Source organism: Phlebotomus papatasi, chromosome 2, assembly GCF_024763615.1.
Source record: "Phlebotomus papatasi isolate M1 chromosome 2, Ppap_2.1, whole genome shotgun sequence".
In the NCBI taxonomy this organism is placed as follows: domain Eukaryota; kingdom Metazoa; phylum Arthropoda; class Insecta; order Diptera; family Psychodidae; genus Phlebotomus; species Phlebotomus papatasi.
Window position 1 is genome coordinate 97,593,002 of NC_077223.1, and position 23,137 is coordinate 97,616,138.

The following is a 23,137-nucleotide window of genomic DNA, read 5'->3' on the forward strand; positions in this document are numbered from 1 at the left end:
TTGTGTTCCTCGCAACAGCTGTAGTGGGCTATTTATTCACTGGAGACCGAGGAAGTATTCCTGCCTACGAGATGTCAAGCTTGGCCAATTTCTTCGATGATGTTCCAACCAATTTAAATATTCCTTCATCATCATCATCGAGCTGCTCAATCTACACCCACTCTGCTACAATTCTTGGTGGTCCGTTAGTCATTTGGAATCAGAGTTCACTGGTGACTTTTCTACCTGTTTCTACCCTTGCTATTCACCACTATTCCTCTTGCCTCTTCATGGTGATAGCTCTGGTAGCATTCTCATTCACTGGGAACTTGTTAAAGGATCCAATTGGCACTACGTTATACTACGACGTTTTTATCGTCACTCCGATCCAAGAATTGCAGCCTCCGATTTCAAGGCCAACCTGCTTAATGGGTGACAGATTCCAATACCACTTGGCCAAATTCATCGGTGATGTTCTTGCCTATCTGCAGGCTCCATTTCCTTCATCACCAAACCGCCTTGCTAACGCCAATCCTGCTCTAGTTCCTGGTGGTTTGCTCATCGCTTGGATTCGGCATTCACTGATTGTCATGCTTACTTCTACTACCTCTGTCAGGGTCCACTTATCATCATGCTTCCTTTCATGGACTGCAGTGGTAGTATCCTCCTTCACCGGGAATGCTAGGGATCTCTTGCGTAAGGTGCTTCTTCTTGACGAGCTAAATTACTGTTCAGTCAATCCGATCCAGGACCTAGAAATTCTACTGCAAAAGTTGATCATCTTAATGGGCGTAAGATTTCAACGTTTTCTTGTCAAGACTTACAATCTTGACTACAATTGGAAACCCTCAATCCTGGGTAATTTTTCTGTCAAGACATTGGACCCCAATGCCAATCAATCATTCTCTGATGTCAGGCTAACCTACTATCATTTGGACATTCAAAGACACTCCAAACAACCAGTTGCAGAGAATGATTTCTGAAACGAAACATCAAACTTAAAGCTTCACATGGATCTTGGACAATCTTTCTTATTTGTGGAAGACATCGAGCTTCAAACTGTTGGGGAACACATTCTATCTCCTTTCTTGTTTCCTACAAATCCTTTATCCTTTCACTTGATGAATGCTAATTCCATTTCCAAGATCCTGCGCATATTTTCAAAGCTTTCACATCGTTCATGCCTTGCTGGATCTTCCAAAACAAGTTTTAGGAACATATTTTCATGCATCCAATGTTCAAAGTCCTGAACCACCTCGTGAAGTTCCACGCCTACTTGAACTGTAAATTCCGGAAGCTGTCCTCTGCCTTCAAGTGGACTCGGAAGAAACTCATACTCAATGTATCCTCGAGTTCCATTTCAATTTTCGAGGACGCTTCAAAGGACATAGAATTTCCGAGACCAAGGCATCCAGAATTTTTAATCAACGAAAAATTACAAGGTTTATTCAAACCCATCGCATTGAAGCCTCTTCTTGCACTTGGATCTGCCATCTTAGCCAAATTCCTGAATTCATAGATTCATCAGAGGTCTTCAATAATCAGTTAAAACTCTTCAAATGCTTAAACATTCAACGTTGGATCATTATTAATCAATCACAAATACATTGGATTTTCATATTCATCGGACTCCACATTAGACTTCAATTTGCTACCTACATCTTCAGAGGAGTTCCGGTTTATTCCATCTTATCATTAATCTTCGAATGCCATTAGCTCCCATTCTGGACTTCATTTCTCGGATTAAAACTTTCAAACAATGCCACATTCCAAACCTAGGTCCAATCTTAAGAATTAAGTGGCCCATACAAATCTTCTTTTAACTTCAATACTTAAACTCTCAAAGAAACCATTTTGAAGATATTTTCGTCTTATTTATATTTGAGAGTAGAGCAAACGGAATTGAGATTAAAAAGTAGGTCATCCGGGGAGTATCATATCGAATTTGACTTTAAAAAATATTGAATTTCAACAATTGCATTATCAAGCTTTCAATTTCTATTAAGTATCAAAATTTCTGAATATCCTCTAACTAAAATTCTTGTTTATCTTTAATTCTTAAAAAACAAAAAATATTATTCAATTTTAAAGTTTCTTCTGGACTATATCCATCTTAAGATATCATAGTCCAGCCCGGGGAGGATGTTCGCGCATCAGTTGAGCCCTTCAGTTGCGAAAAAACATTTAATTCAATTTATTTAAAATCATTGCTATCTTAAAATTAAATCTTTATCTTAATCTATAATTGCTCAGTTTTTTCAATCTGTCTGCAGATAATGCAGCACAATATTCGAGCAATTTCGGCTCCCGAAGCCAAGGACCCGTTAGGTCTTTTTGCATTATAAGCGCAATGCGCAAATCATTTAGCCAGTATTTCCTTCGTTATCACAAGCAGCAGATGTCAATTTAATTAAGTTTTTTAAAGAATGTGATCCTAATTTTTGTAAATAAAATATTTAAATAAGAAAACAGTCTAGTGAAGTGGTCAGTGATTTATTTTCGCCTGCAAGAGAATTCTTCCTTAGTTGTGACTCCCACGAGACTTTTACCACCACAATCCAGCAATTACACCGAACTCCCTTGGCGTCTAAAGGGAGAAGAGGACCATATCGACGTCTATTGATCTCCAGCCACCCTCAAGAATTGATCAGCTGATCGGTGGAGTCCAAAATTTTTGGTCACTCCTCACCGAATCGCTAATTAGTTCTTCTTTTTATCCCATCAGGTGAGAAATCTCTACAAATCTTAAATAATATCAATGAGGGACAACCTTTCTTAATTGCTCTGCCACTGTTCTGTCGTTTAAGGTTTGGCTCCTTCAGCCACTTTTAGGAAAAAGTGAAATTAACTGTATTATAACTTTTGACCCCTTATTATCAGATAACTCAAATTTAACACAAAAAACTGATTGTTATTAGCAATGCAAAAATAACCACTTCGTCGCTACTTTTTACTACTTTTCGCCAGTTCTGTAACCACTTCTCGCCACCCACTTGGGAAAGTTCAAACTCGATTATTTTGGGCAATATTATGCAAATAATACATTCAGCATTTCTTTTTCCTCATGATCACCAAATTATTATTCACATTAAATGATTTTTCTTCTTTTTTATTTGAGAAATTAAATTATTAGATTATTGCAGAAAGTAAACAAAGCAGATTTGACCACTGAGAATCTATGAAGTGAAGTTAGCGTCGCCTATTTAATAGCTATGACGACAGGTAGTGAATCAATTTTAGAGTAATACCACTTTCCGCCGTGGCTAATTTTTACATAAAAATAATATAAAATGAAACATTAACTAACTAAATACAAATTTTAAATGTATTCGCTGAATGTAATTAATTGTTCAATAGATAAATTATTTATTCAAAATCGTAAATTTTGTTCGATAAAAGTTTCATGACACTCTCAAAATGCTCAAACATTTAAATTCAAAACAAAAAATTAGTGTTTTTCGTCTCTATAAGTAACAGCAGTAGATATACAAATAATTTTACGGCTAATTTATTTCACAAATAATGGAAAAATAGCGATTTCAATATAAGTGGCGAAAAATGGAAAACTGACGAAAAGTGGTGATTCCACCCTATAGGACACTTCTCTTCCTATTGAAACCATAAAAAATAGACGTCTCTATCGTGACGTCTAACAAACAAATAAAAAAAAGTAACATTTTTTGGTTTAAAACAGTACATTATTTGAGGATCTGAACAACTGTTGTTGCAAAGATGAAAAAAAATTAAAAAAAAAAAATGAATTTTTCGTTTATTTCCTTCTTAATTATGTAATGGTAAATGAATATATAAAATTAAAGCATCAACTATATTTAATGCTTATTGAGACATTTCAGTTAAGCCCCAAATATACAAGATTGAAATAGATCGCGGAAATCAGAATATTTCAAAATTTTAAACTTTGAGACTTACTATCTAGCAATTACTTGGCCTAGACGGCCTAGATTGAAAAATAGATGTTCTGAAAAGGTCTTGACATCAGCTAAAACATACTGAAATTTCAACAGAATTGGACGAAGCTTAGGATTTGACAGTCATTCAAAATAGCGAACTGAAACGTCAAATCAAGATGACGATTACGTCATCTTGTAAATTTCGAGCATATTACCGTTATCTCACATACAAAGTCTATCTCATTCTTTCGCGCTCAAAATTCAATTAAACTAAATTTAATTTGGTCTGATGGTTAAAAGAAGAAGCGTCTGAAAGGGTGGGATAGACATATGCAAAACCTTTGAGAGAAAAAGAGGTGCGAATTTTTATTACATCAAATTTTCTTGATCTAAAAGGTGTCTTGGAGCCATTAACAACTAAATAAATTATAATATTACCCATTCACTCCCCCTCTTTTCATATTAACTGTACTCTTTTACAGAGTAAAGTTAAAAATAGGTGTGATTAGAAGAAATCACACCTAAATAGCGAAAAAAATCAGTCCCCCGTAACAACGGTACTGCTCTCTCTGTGGAGTTTGAGCAGTAAAAATGCATTTTCAATTATTGTCAAAAACAGTTAGTGGATAAGTCACATAATTTTCAAAAATATACATTTATTCAAATTATTTATTAATTTATACACTGAGAAAAAACGGGGGTGCGATTAGCTTTTTTTCTTCAAAACTTTTACACTTTTTAGGTGTAAAAATATATCAGCATTTTTTATGTTAATTTTACACCTTTTTAAGGGTAAAATTTACACGAAAAAGGGTTACTTTAACCCCTAATACACCAAAAAAGCATAATAATTACACCGATTTCGGACCAGTATTGCAGGGTAAATTAAACATTTCCGGAATGTTATTTAAACTTTTTCGGATTTCTCTCAGTGTATTGATTTTTGAGCAAATATAAAAAGGATCCTATTTAAAACTAAAGATGCTCAATAAAATAAATAACTAAAATTTCAAATTTGATCATGTTTAAATTTGTCGACAAAACACGAACCCAATTCATTATTAGCTGTACCTCATTTATGACTTATAATCCGAAAGATACCTTTATAAACTCTCTTTGAACAAATGCATGAATATTTAAAAAATTATTCGCAATTATCCGTCTTTTTGATATTCAAAGTTTCTATTGTAAGAAATCCATTATATACTCCGTTTAAAGTATCAAAACGAGGAATTACTTTTTCTTAATACAGATTATCCTAAATATATTGAGAAATGAAATTTTCTGAATCATCAGTCTCAAAAGTGAACTTTGGAATATGATTGTCAAAAAATAAATTCTTATCTAGAGTTTAATATTGTCAAGCAAACATGTCTTTAAAATTGCACTTTCTCTATAGAGAGAACATTTCCCTCACATTAATCTCCCTCAAAATAATGCAAATTATATTCTTTGAATATTAAACATTCAAAAAAAAAGCTGTGTGAAAATCTCATGTGAAAATGTGTCTTTCACCAAATTGCAAAACCACATCCAAATATTTTGTGTATTCGTGCTCAATCTATTTCACATAAAAATATTTTTTTTTATCATGTGTATAAATGTGAAATACAAAACTGGAGCAATAGTTCCAAATATAAAAGTTATTACAAGAGACAAAAGTGAATCGGAGAAATACATTACAACTCACATTGCGTGGCTTAGATCCAGCCGGTGGTGCACTAGTAGGTGTAATTGTCACGGATGGTGTTATCGTGAGATTCGAATTGGTTCTTGTGTGTCCCAATGACGAACGATGAGGTGGACCAGGTGTTAGGGTAGCTCCTCCTGGGAGTGCTGCTGTTCTCGGTGGCGGCAGAACCGATGTGGTTCTTCCCGGAGTTGGTTGTCCTCTGCAAAAAAAAAGAAGCACACACACACATAAATTGATCAGTGGATTTTCCATCAGCAGTATGTCCTGCTAAAGGGGGAAATATCTCAATAAAAATTTATTCTATTTCGCCGAATTTAAACCAAAACCGATGAATTCGTTAATATGCAAAAAAAATTGCACTAAAGAGCATTAAAGACATTTTCGTTATTAGAAAAAAAAAGTTATAAATTCCACTGTGTAACGAATGAATTCATTAGAAAATATCATCCTCTCAATTTCTGTTTTTTTATATATTAAAAAATATTACACTAAAATTTTTCAATATTCCAAAACTTATTACGAAATTATAAATATAATATAGATACTGTAATAATTTTTTTTGATTTATTTACATTATATCCTATTTTAACTACCTGTTCTCAATGTTTTTCACATTTCATGATTAAAAAAAGCATTATCGTTCAAGAAAAACAAATGTCTATTTAAACATGTTTAATGTCATAAAATATTTTATTTACATTGAATACTCTGATCAGCTAATGGTTCAATTCCAATGAAAAGTAAAAAAGGAAAAATCCTCCTCCTGAACATGTTTTTAGTATATGGTTATTCTCATGTGCTTCTGCGTAATCGACTTTTAATTGTATTGTTTCCTTTCACGGGTTGTTTTACTCAGCCCTCATAGTGTTCTAAAATCACTAAACAGTCGTGACAGAGATCAAAAATAGTAAAGTCGATAAAGCAGAAGCACATGAAAGCAATCATGTACTAAAAATATGTTAATTAGATAGATTTGCCCTTATTACTATTCATTGGAATAGCACTATAAAGCTTAAAAGCATTCAAAGCTTTATTCAATCAGAAATCACGATGGGTCTCAAGTAAAGTGACGACCGAAAGTCTTGACAAAAAAAATAACTTATTAAAATTTTTCTTTTTACAAATAAGTTGCTTGTAATCCAAAGATGTTATTTATGTATTTCAAAAAAAGATAATTCATTTTATTTCATATCAAAAACCATTGTTTCCGAAAACTTGATAATTTTTCATCGGCCAAAAGTTTCTTGACACATTTGGAAAACTTACTCAAAATGGTCAAACACGTCCAACTAACTTCTTTTAATCCTGTTATAATTTGAAGTTAAGTCATTTGAGAGGCAAATTGGTAGGTTTGCGCATTCCTAAGTTTGAAATAGTCAATTTGATCATATAAAAGCGATGATGAATAATAAAAAAAATGTATTTTTTGTTAAATTATAATTTAGGCTTAAATGGCATATTATAAGAAGCTAGAAACGGGAGATAGTTCATAAATACTGCCAGAATTGCCGTCAATTGTGTGATTTTATGAATAATCACGAAAGGATATGCATAAGATCCCATGCATGCATGACTCGAAAACGCGTCGTTCAATTTTTTCCATTTTTGGATATGATTCATTCGAAAATTTCGCCCATTCACATAAATACCATTGAAACAATCCTAATAACCGTTTTTTTTTTTTAAATCAAAGGTTAAAAATATTCTAGACAGCATATTAATAATATATAAAATGTGTTTTTCAAATTATTTCCCAAAAGCTGTTTTTGGCAAGAAAATTCTCTTGGCCGGCTTAGAAATGGCAGAAGGGCGAATTGGGCGAGTTGAACTGAACGAAGTTTGCCGAGTTAATGTCACATAGCAAAACAGGGGAAAAAAGGTGGCAGAGAGTGTTTTGTGTTTATTTTATGTTTTTGTGTTTATCTTTAGAAAAAATCAATCCTTAAAAACACATTTGTGATATTGGGAATTCTTCCAAAAATCATTTAATCTCTTCCTGTTGGAATTCTACTGCCTCAGAAATCATCTGCAATTTAATCAGAACCAGTGACTGGATGTGCCTTTTCGCCATGTGAAATGTCGGAATTATTCGTTTTTTGCCAATTATTGTCCCATGCGTTCTGGCAAATTTTACCCCGAGTGGTCATTTTTGATAAATTTGAATCTGGAGGAAAATCACTTTGAAAAATTCGCAAATGGACAACAGATTCGTGTTCAGGATATCCAAATTATATAGCACACACAATAATGAATCAATTTCGGAAAGTAAGTTTATGAAAATTGATATCTCCTGAAGGGCAAATATTTTAAAAACAGGGGTGGAATTATAACTTTTCGACACTATCGAATCGATAGTATCGATAAATCTATATCTGTTAAATTAAGTGAATGTCGACTTTTTGCGAATTTCTGGGCCATTCATTGTGACATTCTTAAAAGGATGTGACTGTTTGTAAATATCTGTATTAGTTACAGAAAGTTCTGCTGTCGTTTACATTTTTCAGAATCGACAGTCGATAGTATCGAAAACAAAGTTATCATGTCACCCCATGGCTTAAAATTTCAATATTTTTTTAATTTTCTATATTCTTTGCTCGAATTCCTTAAAACCTTTGACGTTTATTGAGGTCCATGAAGGCAATCTATGATAAAAATTTGAAGCCTCGGTCTCATTTTTCTTGGAAGATATCGAATTTTAAAATTTTAGAATTGACAAATTTTGCCCCACTCTCCCGTATTACTCTTAAAATTATTTTGTGGGATTTTTCAAGTGATTTATGAAATGGTTTAAATCTGTTGAGAACCGGTAAACAATAAATGGTGCAATACTTTTGATATATAGCAATTTTCTAATATAGTAGACATCTTTGACACGAATTTACAAAGAAATGTTCTTCATTTTAATAAGTCATCTTTAAAATTTTTATTTGAAATTATTTATCAATTTGAAAAATTAATGGATTGCTTTTCTATCATTCCGAGAGATATAAAAATTTATTCTATGTTGTTATTTTAAGATATCATTATGAATATTATATTCGAGGATATATTTTCTAATGATATCGATATATTTCCCCCTTGGACATTTCTCTTTACGCCTAACTCACCTGAGGATAGCTGAGCGATTTTTATTATGTGCCGGCAACGGAATGGCCGTTGTTGTTGTAACACTGAGAGTGCCTTTTGTTAGGGCAGCCGGAATAGCTGCTAGTGGATTATTAGCATTTGGTAGATTTGTCGGTGTCACAATAAGATTCTCCTTCATCATCTGCTGTGATTGTTTCAATTTCTTGAGCAACACCAGCTTTGTCTCTTCATTACGCAACTCCTCCCTCAGCTTCCTCAATCCACGCTCCCTCTCCCACAATTCTGCCGGTGTCAGCTCCTTTATCGGATAAATGGGCGGCATTTCCTCATCATCATCATCATCGTCATCTGTCTCCGAATCGATATTTCCATTCTGTTGACGACCATTTATTTTAGCCGGCAGCAGCACGATGTCCGGACTCTCGGCATATGAGCGGGGCTCCGTGCGGGGACGCAGAACACGTCTCGTTCGATTTGCATCATGCCCAACCACTGCTACAAACCCCCATTTTCCCAGGGAATGGGTGGATATTGGAGTGCAGTTTTGAACATGAATCGTATGTGGGTGAATTTGGGTAGTTTGAGGCAGTTTCCAGAGTGAGATAGAGAGATGGGGGGTCATGGAAAAGAGGAAGAGGCTTTATTAGTGCATTGCATACATATTCACATATTGTCATTCTCTATAAGCTCTTTCAGTCTCTCACACCCTTTCCTCCCGCATCCTCCGCACATCCTTTCTTGTCAATTTTACACACACAAAATTCAAAGCATACAAAGGGGCCAAAAGCACCTCTTAAGAATCACACCTCTAAAATGTCTCAAAAATTCTCCACTATCGTGAGATTTCAACTGTTTTTTTTTTTCAACAACTCTTTTCTCTCTCTCTTTCTCTCGCATCAACAACTAATAAAAATTGCGAAAGATCATTAGAGCTTCATGTACAATTGCCCTACTTTTGACTGTAAACACCAATAAAATACCAACTTATTTTATTCTTTTTACTGCACTTATACATATTCCAAAATTTACAGCTCTTTTTTTTAAACTTATATTCTCCATCATTAGACACATTCATCGTTATTATTTAAACTCTTTCTTTTAATTATCTCTCTTCATTAAAACTAAAAAAAATGAACCATTTTTATGTAGATAAGAATTTTATGCGAATTTTTATAGGATATTTTTTTTCCTTTTATTTGTTGTTATAACCAAACGAAAAGGATAATGGCTCTGTTTTGGTGCATGGAAAAAATATTTTACGACTACATGCATCAATATTGCTTACAATTACATATAAAAATTGAATATTTTTATTGCCTTTTCAATCAACATTTTTCCTATTAGTCCATAACTATGGACAGCTTTTCCACAAAATTCCAAATGGTAGAATAATAACAAACAAAACAAGATCCTTCGCTTATTAATTGAATTTACAAGATCGTATAAAAATGATATGTTTGATAGGTTTTTTATGACTATTTTATATTGGAAATACTATTGATACCAATATTTATAATTATAGACAAAGCTTTTAAAATATTTTGCAGATTTTAAAATTATCCGGTAGGGTAGAGTCAGCCCTTTTGGCCATGTAAGCACTTTTGGCCACCTAAAGTAAAATCACAATGTAAGGCAATTATGAGTTTATTTAGAACAAGAAAATGGGTCTTCTTTCGTGACCTCTAATCTAACGAATCAGAAAACTATATTTGATTTTGTATCGACTTGATTAATTCTAGGTTATTGAAAGAAATTCTCGACAAGGTAAACAATAACTAAAAAAAAATGGTATTCTTAAGAAACTTGTTAATGTTAAGAGAAATTGTCTTGCATTATTTCGTAATTTTGATGAAAATATTTGATGTTATTCAATGAAAGTCCATTCCTTAATTAATTAAATTTTATTTTGATATCATCCTTAATAAGATTTTCTAACAAATTAAATGAAAATCGGATGTGGCTAAAAGAGCTTACTTTTTTCGGCTGTGTTAATACTTTTGACCATTCATTTTCCCATACATTTAACACGTGGCGCACCTCGCGGATTTCAGTAAAATCAATCGTGACTTGTGACTGATTTTTACATCAAATAGAAAATATGCAAAAAGTCGTTTCAAATACTCTAATAATCACATAAAATTGGTAATAAATAAGAATAGGACTTGTGCTGTGTATTCGTGAAAGTTTTCGAGAGCTATTTCTTCTGTTACTTTATTAAAATTCTATTGGAAAAAGTGGCCAAAAGTACTGAAACATGCATAGTTGCATAAAATGCATTTTTTACTAAAATATCCAAAAAAAAAAATTGGGAATTCTCTTGGATTATTAGGAAAAAACGGCTTTAAGGTCTCTTTGTACAAAATTTCATTTTATTTAAATAAACATTATAAAAATTACAAGCACATGAAACCTTAAAGTGGCCAACAGTACTTACTCCACCCTATATACAGTAGAGTAGACTCTGACATTCAGGCATTTGGGACCAAAATGTCACCCGAATTAGAAAGAAATTCGGGCATCAAATTGTTTGAAATGCAACGATTTTTTGTTTACCTGCATAGGGTGACAGGAACACCTATTGACAATTTAAGAACTCATGTCAGGAGTCAGGACCTATTGAGATGAGACCCTACTCTGTACCACTTGGAATACGAAATTTGAACACTTATTCTTATAGAAAAACGTAGATTAATGAAAAACGCCATATTACTTACATTTTATTACCGGGCTATCACACTAGAATTTTTTGAATTTGTAAATTCAATTTAATTTTCAGATGATCCGAAAAAGTTAAAATAACATTCCGGAAATGATAATTTTACCCTGCATTATTGATCCGAAATCGGGGTAAATATTATACGTTTTAGATGTAATATGGGTTAAAGTTACCCTTTTTCATGTTAATTTTACACTTAAAAAAGTTTAAAATTAACATTAAAATATGTTGATATATTTTTACACCAAAAAAGTGTGAAAGTTACGAAGAAAGAAAAAGTTAATCGCACCTCTTTTTCTCAGTGTATGCGTTATTTTCCACTAAAAACCAATTGAATTGATAGGTCTGCACTTATTTATTCATAAAAACTAATACTTGGTCAAGAAAAACCTGTTTAAATATGTTAAAATAGCATAAATGTGCTTGCTCAAATAAATTTGATTTGAGCAAATTAAAATGTTAAAATTTCTCACTAATTTCAATTCAATCTACAGTTACACTGTAGTCTTTTGAAGAAAATTGCTCTTATTAAATTTATTTACTCGTAATTAATATTATTTGTGGCGAAAATATAAGATAAGTACAGTGTTTTAGTGATAAACTTGCATGAAGTAAAGCTTAAGTATCGGGAGTAATTCATTAAGTTCCTCCAAAGCCATTCGAAGGAAATTGTTATGTTATGGAATTTCAGTTGGGATTCGGGACGATTTCATACAGTTTTTCAATAAGACTGTATGAGTCGCTGCATGAGCCATTTGCCTACAAATCATTTTTTCTGGCTTAGGGGATCCTTCTGAATAACAGATAAGTGACTTATAAGACATTTTAAGTACTATCACATATTTTCCGGAGTCATTCACAATCAAAAATCTCGCGTCACTATTTAAAATTGAGCAAATTTCTTGCAAAATGTATCCTGACTGTGAGAATTTTCAACTAAATTCTAGAAATCTTAATGCTCAATTGGCTCAATTGAATTTAAAATTAAAACGTGAAAAATCCTAGTGTGATAGCACCGTTAGATGCAATAAATAAATTTCAACATTTTGACAAAAGTGTCAATAGGGGTTCCCTGTCGAAGAGGTGTTCATTCGACCCTACAACAATTCATTTAAATCTGATAAAAATTTCATACATTACGAGGCCATTAAAGCCTAATACGGGCTTCAGACCTAAGGCTTAGCCAAATGGTTTAACCGCTCTAATTTCTTATCAATCATGATTTTTGGGAAAATTTAACTTAGGATTGCATTATTAAATAGAAATAACCTATTAGGCTCTCAAAAAGCAATTAAATTGCACGCTATTTAAGATTTTGAAACCTACGGGAACTGGGCTAAACCTTCAGTCTGAAGACCGCTTAAGGGTGGCCAAAAGTACTGACTACCCTAGTTACATAAAATTAAATCTTTCATACTGTCTCCTGAATTGAGCATTTTTTCAGGAGACGGCATGAAAGATTTAATTGGTTCCTTGTAATTTCCAAGGAACGATATATGATAAAAAAATTTTTGAGTGATTGTTTATTGCAATAATCTGTTTTTAATAACATTTACCAATTTTATTCGATGTGATTTAAAATTTGGTTGCTTAGCTTAGATTGATGAAGAGCAGTTTCACTAATCTGTTCTTCCATACTGAAAGAAATTCGAAAAAGTTGAAATAACACTCCGGAAATGTTAATTTTACTCTGCATTATTGATCCCAAATCGGTGTAAATATTATGCTTTTTAGTTGTATTATGGGTTACAGTTACCCTTTTTCATGTTAATTTTACACTTAAAAAAGTGTAAAATTAACACTTAAAAAAGTGTTAAAGTTATGAGGAAAAAAAGTCTATCGCACCCCCTTTTTTCTCAGTGTATAATCAAAAGATCCTTAAAAGAATAATTCTGATAATTCTCTATAAATTGTGCTTTGGAGGACTAGGGCGAAATTTGACAAAATAAAATCATAAGATAAAAATGTGATTCCCGTTTCCAAAAATCTTCTATTTTTCACCATTTCTGTTTGTAATATAATGAATATTACGATTCTACATTTCTAGTTATGGGAAAGTACTCTCCCTTTGAACGTTCATGCCTTCGAATAAAGTGAATTTCTTTTATTTTTCCTAAGAGACTGACCCAAAATTATCACATAATTATCAATAATTGATAGTAAGCTAACTAATGTTTAATAGAAATGTGTAAATCTCGTAGGAAAAACAAAAGAAAATTCACATTATTCGAAGGCATGAACATTCAAAGGGAGAGTACTTTCCCCTATACAAACATTTGTTCGTACATTTTTGCCTGTCTGACAAAATTTTACGAAATTTATTTGCGTGATTACGAACAATTACGAACAATTTTTTTTGTGAAAAAGTACTCACATGAACTTTTTCGTGGGTTGTATGATTTACGAGCATTTCGTAATTCACAAACATTTACAAACAATTTAGAAAATTTTTTTTGCGTAATCTTTTGCTGCCAAATTTTACAGACTAAATACTCTCGAGAAACAGCCTGAGTTTATTTAGGCCTTTAGGACCTATACAGGTTAGACGATTAGTTGATTGCGAATTAAGGCTTAGCAATTGAAATTAAAATAATAATTAAACTATATTTTAATAAATTTTCCACTAATTTTTCTCTCGTTGAACAGATTTTAGAACTCAACCTCTTTCACGGATCTCTGAGGTTAAATTTTAAAAGGCCATTATCAGTTCAAGTAAAATCTTTCTAAATATTTAGAGCTAAATGCAATACTCAATTTATCTCCCCTGAAAATTTCACTCAAAAAGGCGAATTTAATGGAAATAACCAAAAGATAAATTTTGCAAAGATTCTGAAAGATGAGATATTGTCCCTCTTGTTTATTCCTGAAAATTGGCAATTAAGGTGCATTTTGAGACCCCTTGCAATCATCCACACTCTATTGGTCATACATACACACATTAATATAGTACTACATATATGTATATACATACAAATATACATATATATAATATATGTCTCTTCATGCACAATGAGATAACAAATAGAGAGCTTCACCATTATCCTGAGCCACGGAGGACGATGCAGAAGAAGAGGTGGTGAATGCTGTACCACTGCCATTGTTCCCAGGAGCAACACCACCACCAGAAGTAACACCCACTGATACAGCACCAGGGATAACTGGTGGTGGTGCTGGTGTTATAGTCAATCCCGAATTCTGTGTCAAAGCGCGCAAATCACGTGCCGTGGACTGAGTTATCGTCAGCGACGCGTCACGGCCCGATGCAATGCTCAAATCGACCACGTCGTCGACCTCCATTTTCTCCATCTAAACACACACAAAACACGCTCTTCTCTTTGCTTGGCACAAGAATCACCACCCGAAATTTAAACTACACCAAAAAATAAAAAAAAACAACAGAAACTACGTGTCCAAGTTAAAAACACTCCCTAAGTGTCTACTCTTTAGTAAATTGCCTATCTTTTCAGCTATAGGTCTTTCACTTCACAATCACTGTATCAAATTCAATTATTAATGAGATTATTCAATTTCCTTCCTTCCCAAAAAATATCAAATTATCTCCTTGTTCTTGTGCTTCACCGAACTTTTTTTTTTTCACTCTCACATCAGCGGCAATGTCATCTGAAAAGACAATAAACAACGCAATTATTAGCAAATTAATTACAATCCTACAGCACAGTTCAAAGAAATCACAATGATCATTGAAATCAGTGACTTCTTTATGGTGGGATAAGAAATCAAACAGACAATGGTAAAGGAAAATTGGCTAAATGCTCGAATTCTTACTTCTTCTTCGTGAAGTTTTCCTCTCTATTGTTTTTTGGACATGCAGTAGTTTATAATCGTTTGAAATTGATTCAGAATATCATGACAAAGCAGCCACAAATTGAAGAAAGAATTTAATTTCGAATACAAATTTCATTGGGGGGGTAAATGTCCTAATTCAAAACCATTTCCAGACGCTTTAACTTTGACAGAAGATTCAACACATTAAGTTCAATTTTTCTCTGAAGATAATTACATAAATTTGCTCCTTGACTCTTCTAGAATGTTATTTTTTAGTGAAAATTCTTTAGATATAATTTAAAAACTTCTTAAATACAAGAAAAATACGCGAGTGTAAAATGCTGCAATTGGAAACATATTAATCTAAATGGAGACAAGGGAAAGTTTCTAATTGGAGACAAACAGTGTAAGTGAAACCGCGACGAAAGGCATCCAAAACCTTGTTGATTTGCTCTTGAGTGCAGGATTTGTTCTTATTCCTGGTCTTTTCTCCTTTCCCATCTAAAACAATAAGAAAATCTCTCCAAAAAAATCATATTTCCGGGGTTTCCTATAGAAGCATTTGCAGACATTTCAGAAAAACCCTTTTTGTTCAAGAAATAGGTAATTATTTCATTTGAAAACTTCACGTACCGTTAGCAATAAAGATTAGCACTTAATTTAACTAAAATTAGCCAGAAATATGACATAAATATTAAACAAAACGAATAAACAACAGTCACTTTATTGTGTTTTTCATTGGAAAACATGCTCGATCGATGAAAAGTTCGATGGTGAAAAGGTACAATTTTAATTTTTCTGAGAAACTAACAAATTAAAATTTGTGAATATGAATGGATTTTCACTTTATTTGGAGTAAAAATAACTAAATAATGAAACTGTGGTATAGAAATTATATAAATATAATAATTTAGTACTGTATTTATCATGAAAACAATGACGTTTCCATTTGGAGTAGCGAAAAATTTCCATTTGGAGCAGGTCTTGAATTAGCTTAATTTACCCTAGTTGCATCATTTAGTGCCACTGCCCCATTTAATTTCACTTTAAAAAACTGATTTCTTTTAAAAATATTACTGTATTTTAAGAATTGAAATACAAAATAATAATTAAATGATAATTTTAAAAACTCCTTTTGCCTAAAATGTTAGAAAGCTTTGATGATACACATGGCTTATAGAAGACGGCAGTGGACTAATGATTGTATTTCATTTTTTTTTTCTTGCTAGCGAGAGCATTAGCTCAAAAGCATTATTGAATCATTGAATTTTTCAATTTTCAAATGCCACAATATTATTAAAAGATAGTGGTGCTACTACCCTATCGGTTCTTTATTGATTCGAAGACATTTAACGTAATTAAGTGAACAAAGAACTGGTTTTGTGATGCAAAAATTTTTGGTTCGATTATCATACGAAATCTGCATAAAGCAAAATAAACTGAACACATTGGGCAGTTTGTGTTTATTAACAATTCTTCGAATAGAAGAAAAATTTGAAATCAATAAATTTCGATACGATTAATAAAACACAGATTGAAAGCAATTAAAACTTTGTTGTTATTTCAAAACCTATCAAATAAGCAAATAAAAGTCTAATATTGTCCATATTAACTCACAGATACATGATATTGAGGCATAATATTTGATTGAGAAGACCCAATGCAATGAAGTTACGAATCCTTGACATCAACAGTAACTATTCGAAATTGTAGAACGATATCGTCGGTTCCGAAGAAGACTATTGTAAGTCTACTTACAATAGTATAAAAAGATGGTATCATTGGATGCAGAAACCTTAGATCTATATCCCCACAAAATTTTATGTTGATTAAGATATTCCTGCAAAAGTTACAAGAAAAAAACTTAAAATCAGCGTGCCCAATTATTGAGTTTTTTGCCCACAATTTTGCTATAATTAATTTAAAAGTAGTGTTAACTAGAAGATATTCAATGCGTAAATATGATAAAATAGTTTCAAAAGCTGAAAGTATACTAATTACAGTGAAATTAATGAAAATAAATTTTAGCTGTCAAACTTTAAACCTCTTTCCTGTAAAGTTTACATTTTGGACTTACAATAGTCTTCTTCGGAACCGACGATATGGTAGTTTTTTCGAAAATGTATCGCAGTTCTGAATCTTAATTTCCATGTTCGCCACATGAGTTGCGGGTTTTATTAAACCTGACAATTCTGGGATAAGACTTCGAAGTGTTAAATGTTTAAACCGACCTTTTAAGGCAAATTCATATTCTCTGATAAAGATATTTAATTCTAAAAAGTCAAATTTCTTAAAACTAGTTATACTAAAATGTAACAAATTTTACAATAATGACGCTGAAGTAGTAATGTCAAACTTCTTTAGGATTTTTTTTTTTAATTTTAAAACTAGTCGGGAATATTTTTTAAACCTTTAAATACAGAAAATTTCAAGTAATGATTGATATGGTGAAGTCATTACAGCCTTTTAAATCAAAATAATAATTCTTTAATTTTAACATTAGTAGTTTATGAAAAATCTTAGAATAATAAAAATTTGACTTATTTTTCCTATTCTTTATTTATTTTGAAATTCATTTTTTTGGGTAGTCTAAAGGATATGAATTTCAATTTTGTTAAATTTTCTAGATCTAAAAGGTGCGCCAGGAATATAAAAAATAAATTTATTCAAGTTTCTTCTTTCAAGCAATTTTAAGCTTGAAAATAGGGTGGAATCACCACTTCTTGCCAGTGCCCCACTTTTCGCCACTTATATTGAAATCGCTATTTTTCGCAATTTGTGTAATAAATGAGCCGCAAAGTACTTTGTATTTTTACTGCGGCTACGTATAGAGTCGAAAAATAATTATTATTCTTTTTGGATTTACGATTTTGAACATTTTTTAGAGTAATATTTTAAGCTAGTGCATCGAATCCAATATTAAATATTGGATTCGATGATTGATGAAAATATCTTATTGGATAAATAATTTGTCTACCTTTGTGGAATACATGAAATTTGTATTTAATTAATTAATATTTCATTTTATATTATTTTTATGTAAAAATTAGGTATGGCGAAAAGTGGTTATCTTCTGGAATTGATTTTACCACCTGTCGCCATCTATTTTTAATAGGTGACGCTAACTTCACTTCGTAGATTCTCAGTTGTCAAATCTGCATTGTTTACTTTCTGCAATAGACCTATAATTTGATTTTTCAAATAAAAGTGAAGAAAAATCGTTTAAAGTGAGTAGTAATAAGGTGATCGTGAAGTAAAAGAAATGCTGAATGTATTCTTTTTAGAACATTGCCTAAAATAATCGAGTTTGGACATTTTCAAGTGGTTGGCGAGAAGTGGTTACAAAACTGGCGAAAAGTGGCGACGAAGTGGTTATTTTTGCATTGTTAATAAAAAACAGTTTTTTAAGTAATCCAGCGTTAAATTCTAGGACTATTGTTTTCACGACTCTAGAGCCAATACATCTAAGTAGTTTTGTGTCAAAATTCAGTTATTTTGTAATAAGAGTTCAAAAGTTATAATAAAATTAATTCCTCTTTTTCCTAAACATGGCGATAAGTGGTTACTCCACCCTATTCGTTAAATAATATTTGAAAATCAGAAACTTACACAGAGAATAAATAATAACAAACGAAATATTTAATACAAATAAAAAAGTAATTTAAAAAAAAATGTTAAATCTTAAAGTCCTTAGAGATTTTTTCTCAAGGATAAATGAAATTTTACAACATAATAAATTAGTGAAAAAAATAAAAAATAAATTACATCATGGCAGTGGCACACCTTTTCTATATTAAGAAAATTTCATGAAATCGAAATTTACATCCTTTTCCTTCTCAAATTGTTTCCAAAGTCTATCATACTCTTTCGTACTCTTCTTTTTCTTCTTTTGAACATCATGCCAAATTAGTTCAATCTAATTATGAGTGGAAAAAAGTGAGACAAAGATAATATGTAAAAACATTTATGAGAGAAAATTATATGAAATTTTAATTAAACGAAATTTTCCTGATTTAGGTCAGAATGACATTGGTAGTAAAATGCTCACCGCCACCGTCAAACCTTCACCGTATTTCGTTAATTGACGCATTTTCATTGCAATTCTTACCTCATACTCGGTGGCGCTAGGTGAAAATAATATAAGAAAATTGAAGAAATAAAACGAAAATACGATAATCGGTGAGCAAAAAAACCGTAGGAATTTTTTGCTACAGTTTTTCTTACAGTTTTTTTGTTCACCGTTTATCGCATTTCCGTTTTATTTCTTCAATTTTCTTATATTATTTTCACCTAGTGCCACTGAGTATGAGATAAGGTAGTACGTTAAATGAAAATTTGCGTAAGAATTGGAATGAAAGTGCGTAAATTAACGAAGTACGATGAAGGTTTGACGGTGACGGTGAGCATTTTACTGTCAATGTGATTCTGCTCTTAAAAGTTGTACCTGAGATAATTAGATTTAAGATTCACAGAAAAAAAATCTTAGTTTACTTGTAAAATTGCATTTCGTTCATATTCACTTTTCAATATGTTCAAGTAATTTCAAAATTTAGAATATTCAAAGACATTAAATTTAAATCGAAACGGCTATTTTTGATGACAACTAGATACCTCTAAAACCGGTGGCAGCCATAATCTCGAAAGCCAAAATCCCGAAAACCAAAATCTCGAACGCCAAAATCCCGAAAAGGCCAAAATCCCGAAAGCCAAAATCCCGAATTTTTAATATCCTGAAAGGGATGAAATTATATGAAGGAAAATGTTTAGAATAATTTTCCAAGACACAGAAGATTTCCCTTTGCCTCCAGCAAGCGCGAGTGAAATCGCGGGAGTAGCTATGACACTTTTAAGAATTCGGGATTTTGGGTTTCGGGATTTTGGCGTTCGGGATTTTGGCTTTCGGGATTTTGGCTTTCGGGATTTTGACCGGGACCCCTCTAAAACATATCCGTAAAGTTGGAAACAAAAAGAAAACGTGTTTAGACTTTTATCTATACAATTTAATAAGAAAAATAAGAAGTAGATAGAAAATCAAGGACCAGCATCGTCTCCTAACATCAACTTACAAGAGAAATTACGAATTATTGAAGACCCAAAACCGATATCTCTAATCGTTTGGCCCTAGGGGCAGAATAAGCAAACAAATGAGAATTGTCACTCGAAACACTTAAGTGAGATAGTCACGATTTCAAATGTAAATTTAGTAACTTTGAACAGTGCAAAATTACTCATTTAGCTAAATGATTCATCTAACTTCATCCACTTTAGCCAGGTTTATTCGAAAAATTCTGGTTTTAGACTCAGTAATAGTTGTCATGTGACAATTTTCACTATTCTTTAGTTTCAGAAAAATGTCTTAAAAGATAAGCCCTTGATTATAAGTATATTGCTCTCTCTTTAGAGTTCGAGCAAGAACATGATTGAAATGACTAAACAAATTTGCTAACTTTGAATTTTAAAGAAAACACCACGGAAACATTATCCCAGCAAAGTGATATTCTATTCCCTCCATTTTCGCATTTTCTCCCCAATCAGCAGAAATTAGCACCAAAATGCCAATTTGGCACCATCAACGCATGTAAAACAGTCAAATTTCGCATCAATGACAATTTTCTTCAACCATATTTAGTTAATTTGCACTCTCTTTTGTCACTTAAATCCTCATCACGAAAATTTGATCTCATTTGGAATATATCGAATTGTTCTAAATATCACAGAAAATTGGAATACCGCTTTCTAATAATTATTGTATAAGTTCAAAATTGTGCAATTGTAATTTGGGATTTGCGTGCAGAGAATTGTTTGCACATAAAAGTCATCCAATTGTGTGTATATTTTCATTTTGAAGGGCCATCGTATTGCGATTTCATTTTATTGAATATTATGTTATGTACCTATATTGTATTTCCCAATAAAATTCATGCAAATTGTGTTTATATAACAAAAGATTTTCTCTTTCTTCTAAACACCCAAACCTATTGCATTCACGCACACAAATACACTAAAATTGAGATTTTGGAAGAGCATTTGACACCTATATAAATTGAATTCTGTTTTCAAAATAACTCCATGCATCAGCATTCTGAAGAAGAATTTAGACTCATTTTTTATTGGTCCAATTGTATGGCGCAGCTCTTATTTATTTATAATTGATATATTATTTTATTATTAAAATTTTTATCCACTTGATCTTTTTTATTCTCTTCTAATTGAGCACTTGATTGCCCATTTAACAGCCCAATCACTTTTTTTTTCAAAAATCATCCATAATAATTAATAAATCATGTATATTCATTTCATTTTTCTGCATACTTGCGATTTTTAGCACCATCATATATATACGTCTACCAGTAAATTGTGAATTTTCATTCCCAAAGGCGACTTCTATCAGTGAAAACTCTCCCATACACCCTGGTCACGGTTCTGTATTTATTTTTCAGCCCACCCACGCTTCTTTCATCTCCCACAAAATTGAAGTGCATTTTCCTCTTTTCCACACACACTCATTTTTCCTCTTGCGCTTGCCTGTGGTTTTTTATTTATTTATTCCACCAGAAGAATTGAATAAAAAATTTGTGAAGGTATTTTTTACGAAAATATATTTTTTTTTGATATGTGTTTGGAATAAGGGTTGGAATAAGTGTTGAAATTTTGAAATTTCATATGAAAATAATTTTTTCAACACCTAATTATTCATAAAAACCAATAAAAGATATACCTAATTAACGATCGGTAGTAGAAACTTTCATTAGAACAACAATTTGTTCTAAGTTCTGAACTTTGAGACATTAGTATTTATATTTGGAGGAGTCAGGCAAATTAAAGGAATTTTACAAATGCTAAAGGAGTAAAGGAAGGCTTTTAGGCTTCGAACACTTCATACTTTTCCCATATTCCTTTAACAAAACTTGTTATCCCTTACTCTGGGATGACTAAATCCACTTCCTGAGGTCCGGAACTCAGAGCCTGATGCTCATCCTTCCGTGGTTCCTATCCTGCTCTCCCTGCCAATGTCCTCCTCTCGATCCCTTTATAGTCAGGGAAATTAACTCGTGAATTTTAAAAAATATGGCCATTACATCTTTATATGAACTGTATAAAAATCAGTTCGCAATTCTTTATGGCTCTTGTACACCTTTTAGATTAGGAAAATTTTATAAAGTCCAAATTCACATCCCTTTCTTTCTTAAAAGTTTTATATATGGTCTATCCTACTCTTTCCACTCTTCTTCTTCTTTTGAACATCACACCAAATTAAATTTAGTTCAGTCCGAAAAAGTGGGATAGACTTATGCAAATCATTTTAGAAAGAAAGGGACAGACGCGAATTTTGCTTTCATGAAATTCTACCGATCTAAAAGGTGCGGGCTGGAGGCATTACTCATAAAATTCAACTCATTCCAAGTACCTCGAGTTGCACGCATTTCGAGGTTACCTGTAAAGAATCTCAGCTACCATAAGCTTAGGGGGAACTGGGGTAGTAGTAAACAGGGGTAGTTGTAAACACTGTGACTTTTTTCATTAATTTTAAGACTCCAGAGGATAAAACCCATAAGCGTTCATAGATATCATGGGGATGTATGTCCACAAATGAATTGGTCAATAAAAGCCTAATACTTTAAAAATAAAAATCATTATTCCTGAAAATGTTGATATTTCGATTATTTTGGTCATTTGGATTTCCACCTGGAAATTAAAAACTGTGTAAAATGATCGAAATGTAGCAATACCAGTTCTTTCCTACATCTTTTAGGATTATATTAACGCATTTACTAGAGAAATTGAGATTCTCATTATTTCAAAAGAATTAATAATTGGTCAGGAAACAACATTTGGGGTAGATGTAAACAGACAATTTCTCCGTAATTGTAGATGTCCCGAGTGTAGAATGAATGGCAAAATATTTAGTTTCTTCTTCTTCATTTCATGCGAAATGTTTAATTCAGTGACTATGAAAAAATTGGT

At 32.1% G+C, this 23,137-nt stretch overlaps 1 protein-coding gene across 17 annotated transcripts in view; it reads right to left on the bottom strand.

Annotated features, from left to right (window-relative positions):
• LOC129802604 (transcription factor dcp-66) overlaps nt 1–23,137 on the bottom strand; it is a 59,318-nt gene that overhangs the window by 18,867 nt on the left and 17,314 nt on the right. For 10 of the 17 annotated variants that reach the window (XM_055848565.1, XM_055848563.1, XM_055848560.1 and 7 more), the window contains exons 2-4: nt 14,422–15,007; nt 8,691–9,165; nt 5,581–5,782 (exon numbers count right to left, since the gene is read on the bottom strand). In XM_055848565.1, the coding sequence (XP_055704540.1) occupies nt 5,581–5,782; nt 8,691–9,165; nt 14,422–14,692 (948 nt within the window). In that variant the 5' untranslated portion in view covers nt 14,693–15,007. The remainder of the gene's footprint in view (nt 1–5,580; nt 5,783–8,690; nt 9,166–14,421; nt 15,008–23,137) is intronic. The other 7 variants (XM_055848566.1, XM_055848564.1, XM_055848562.1 and 4 more) reach the window with 1 other exon arrangement.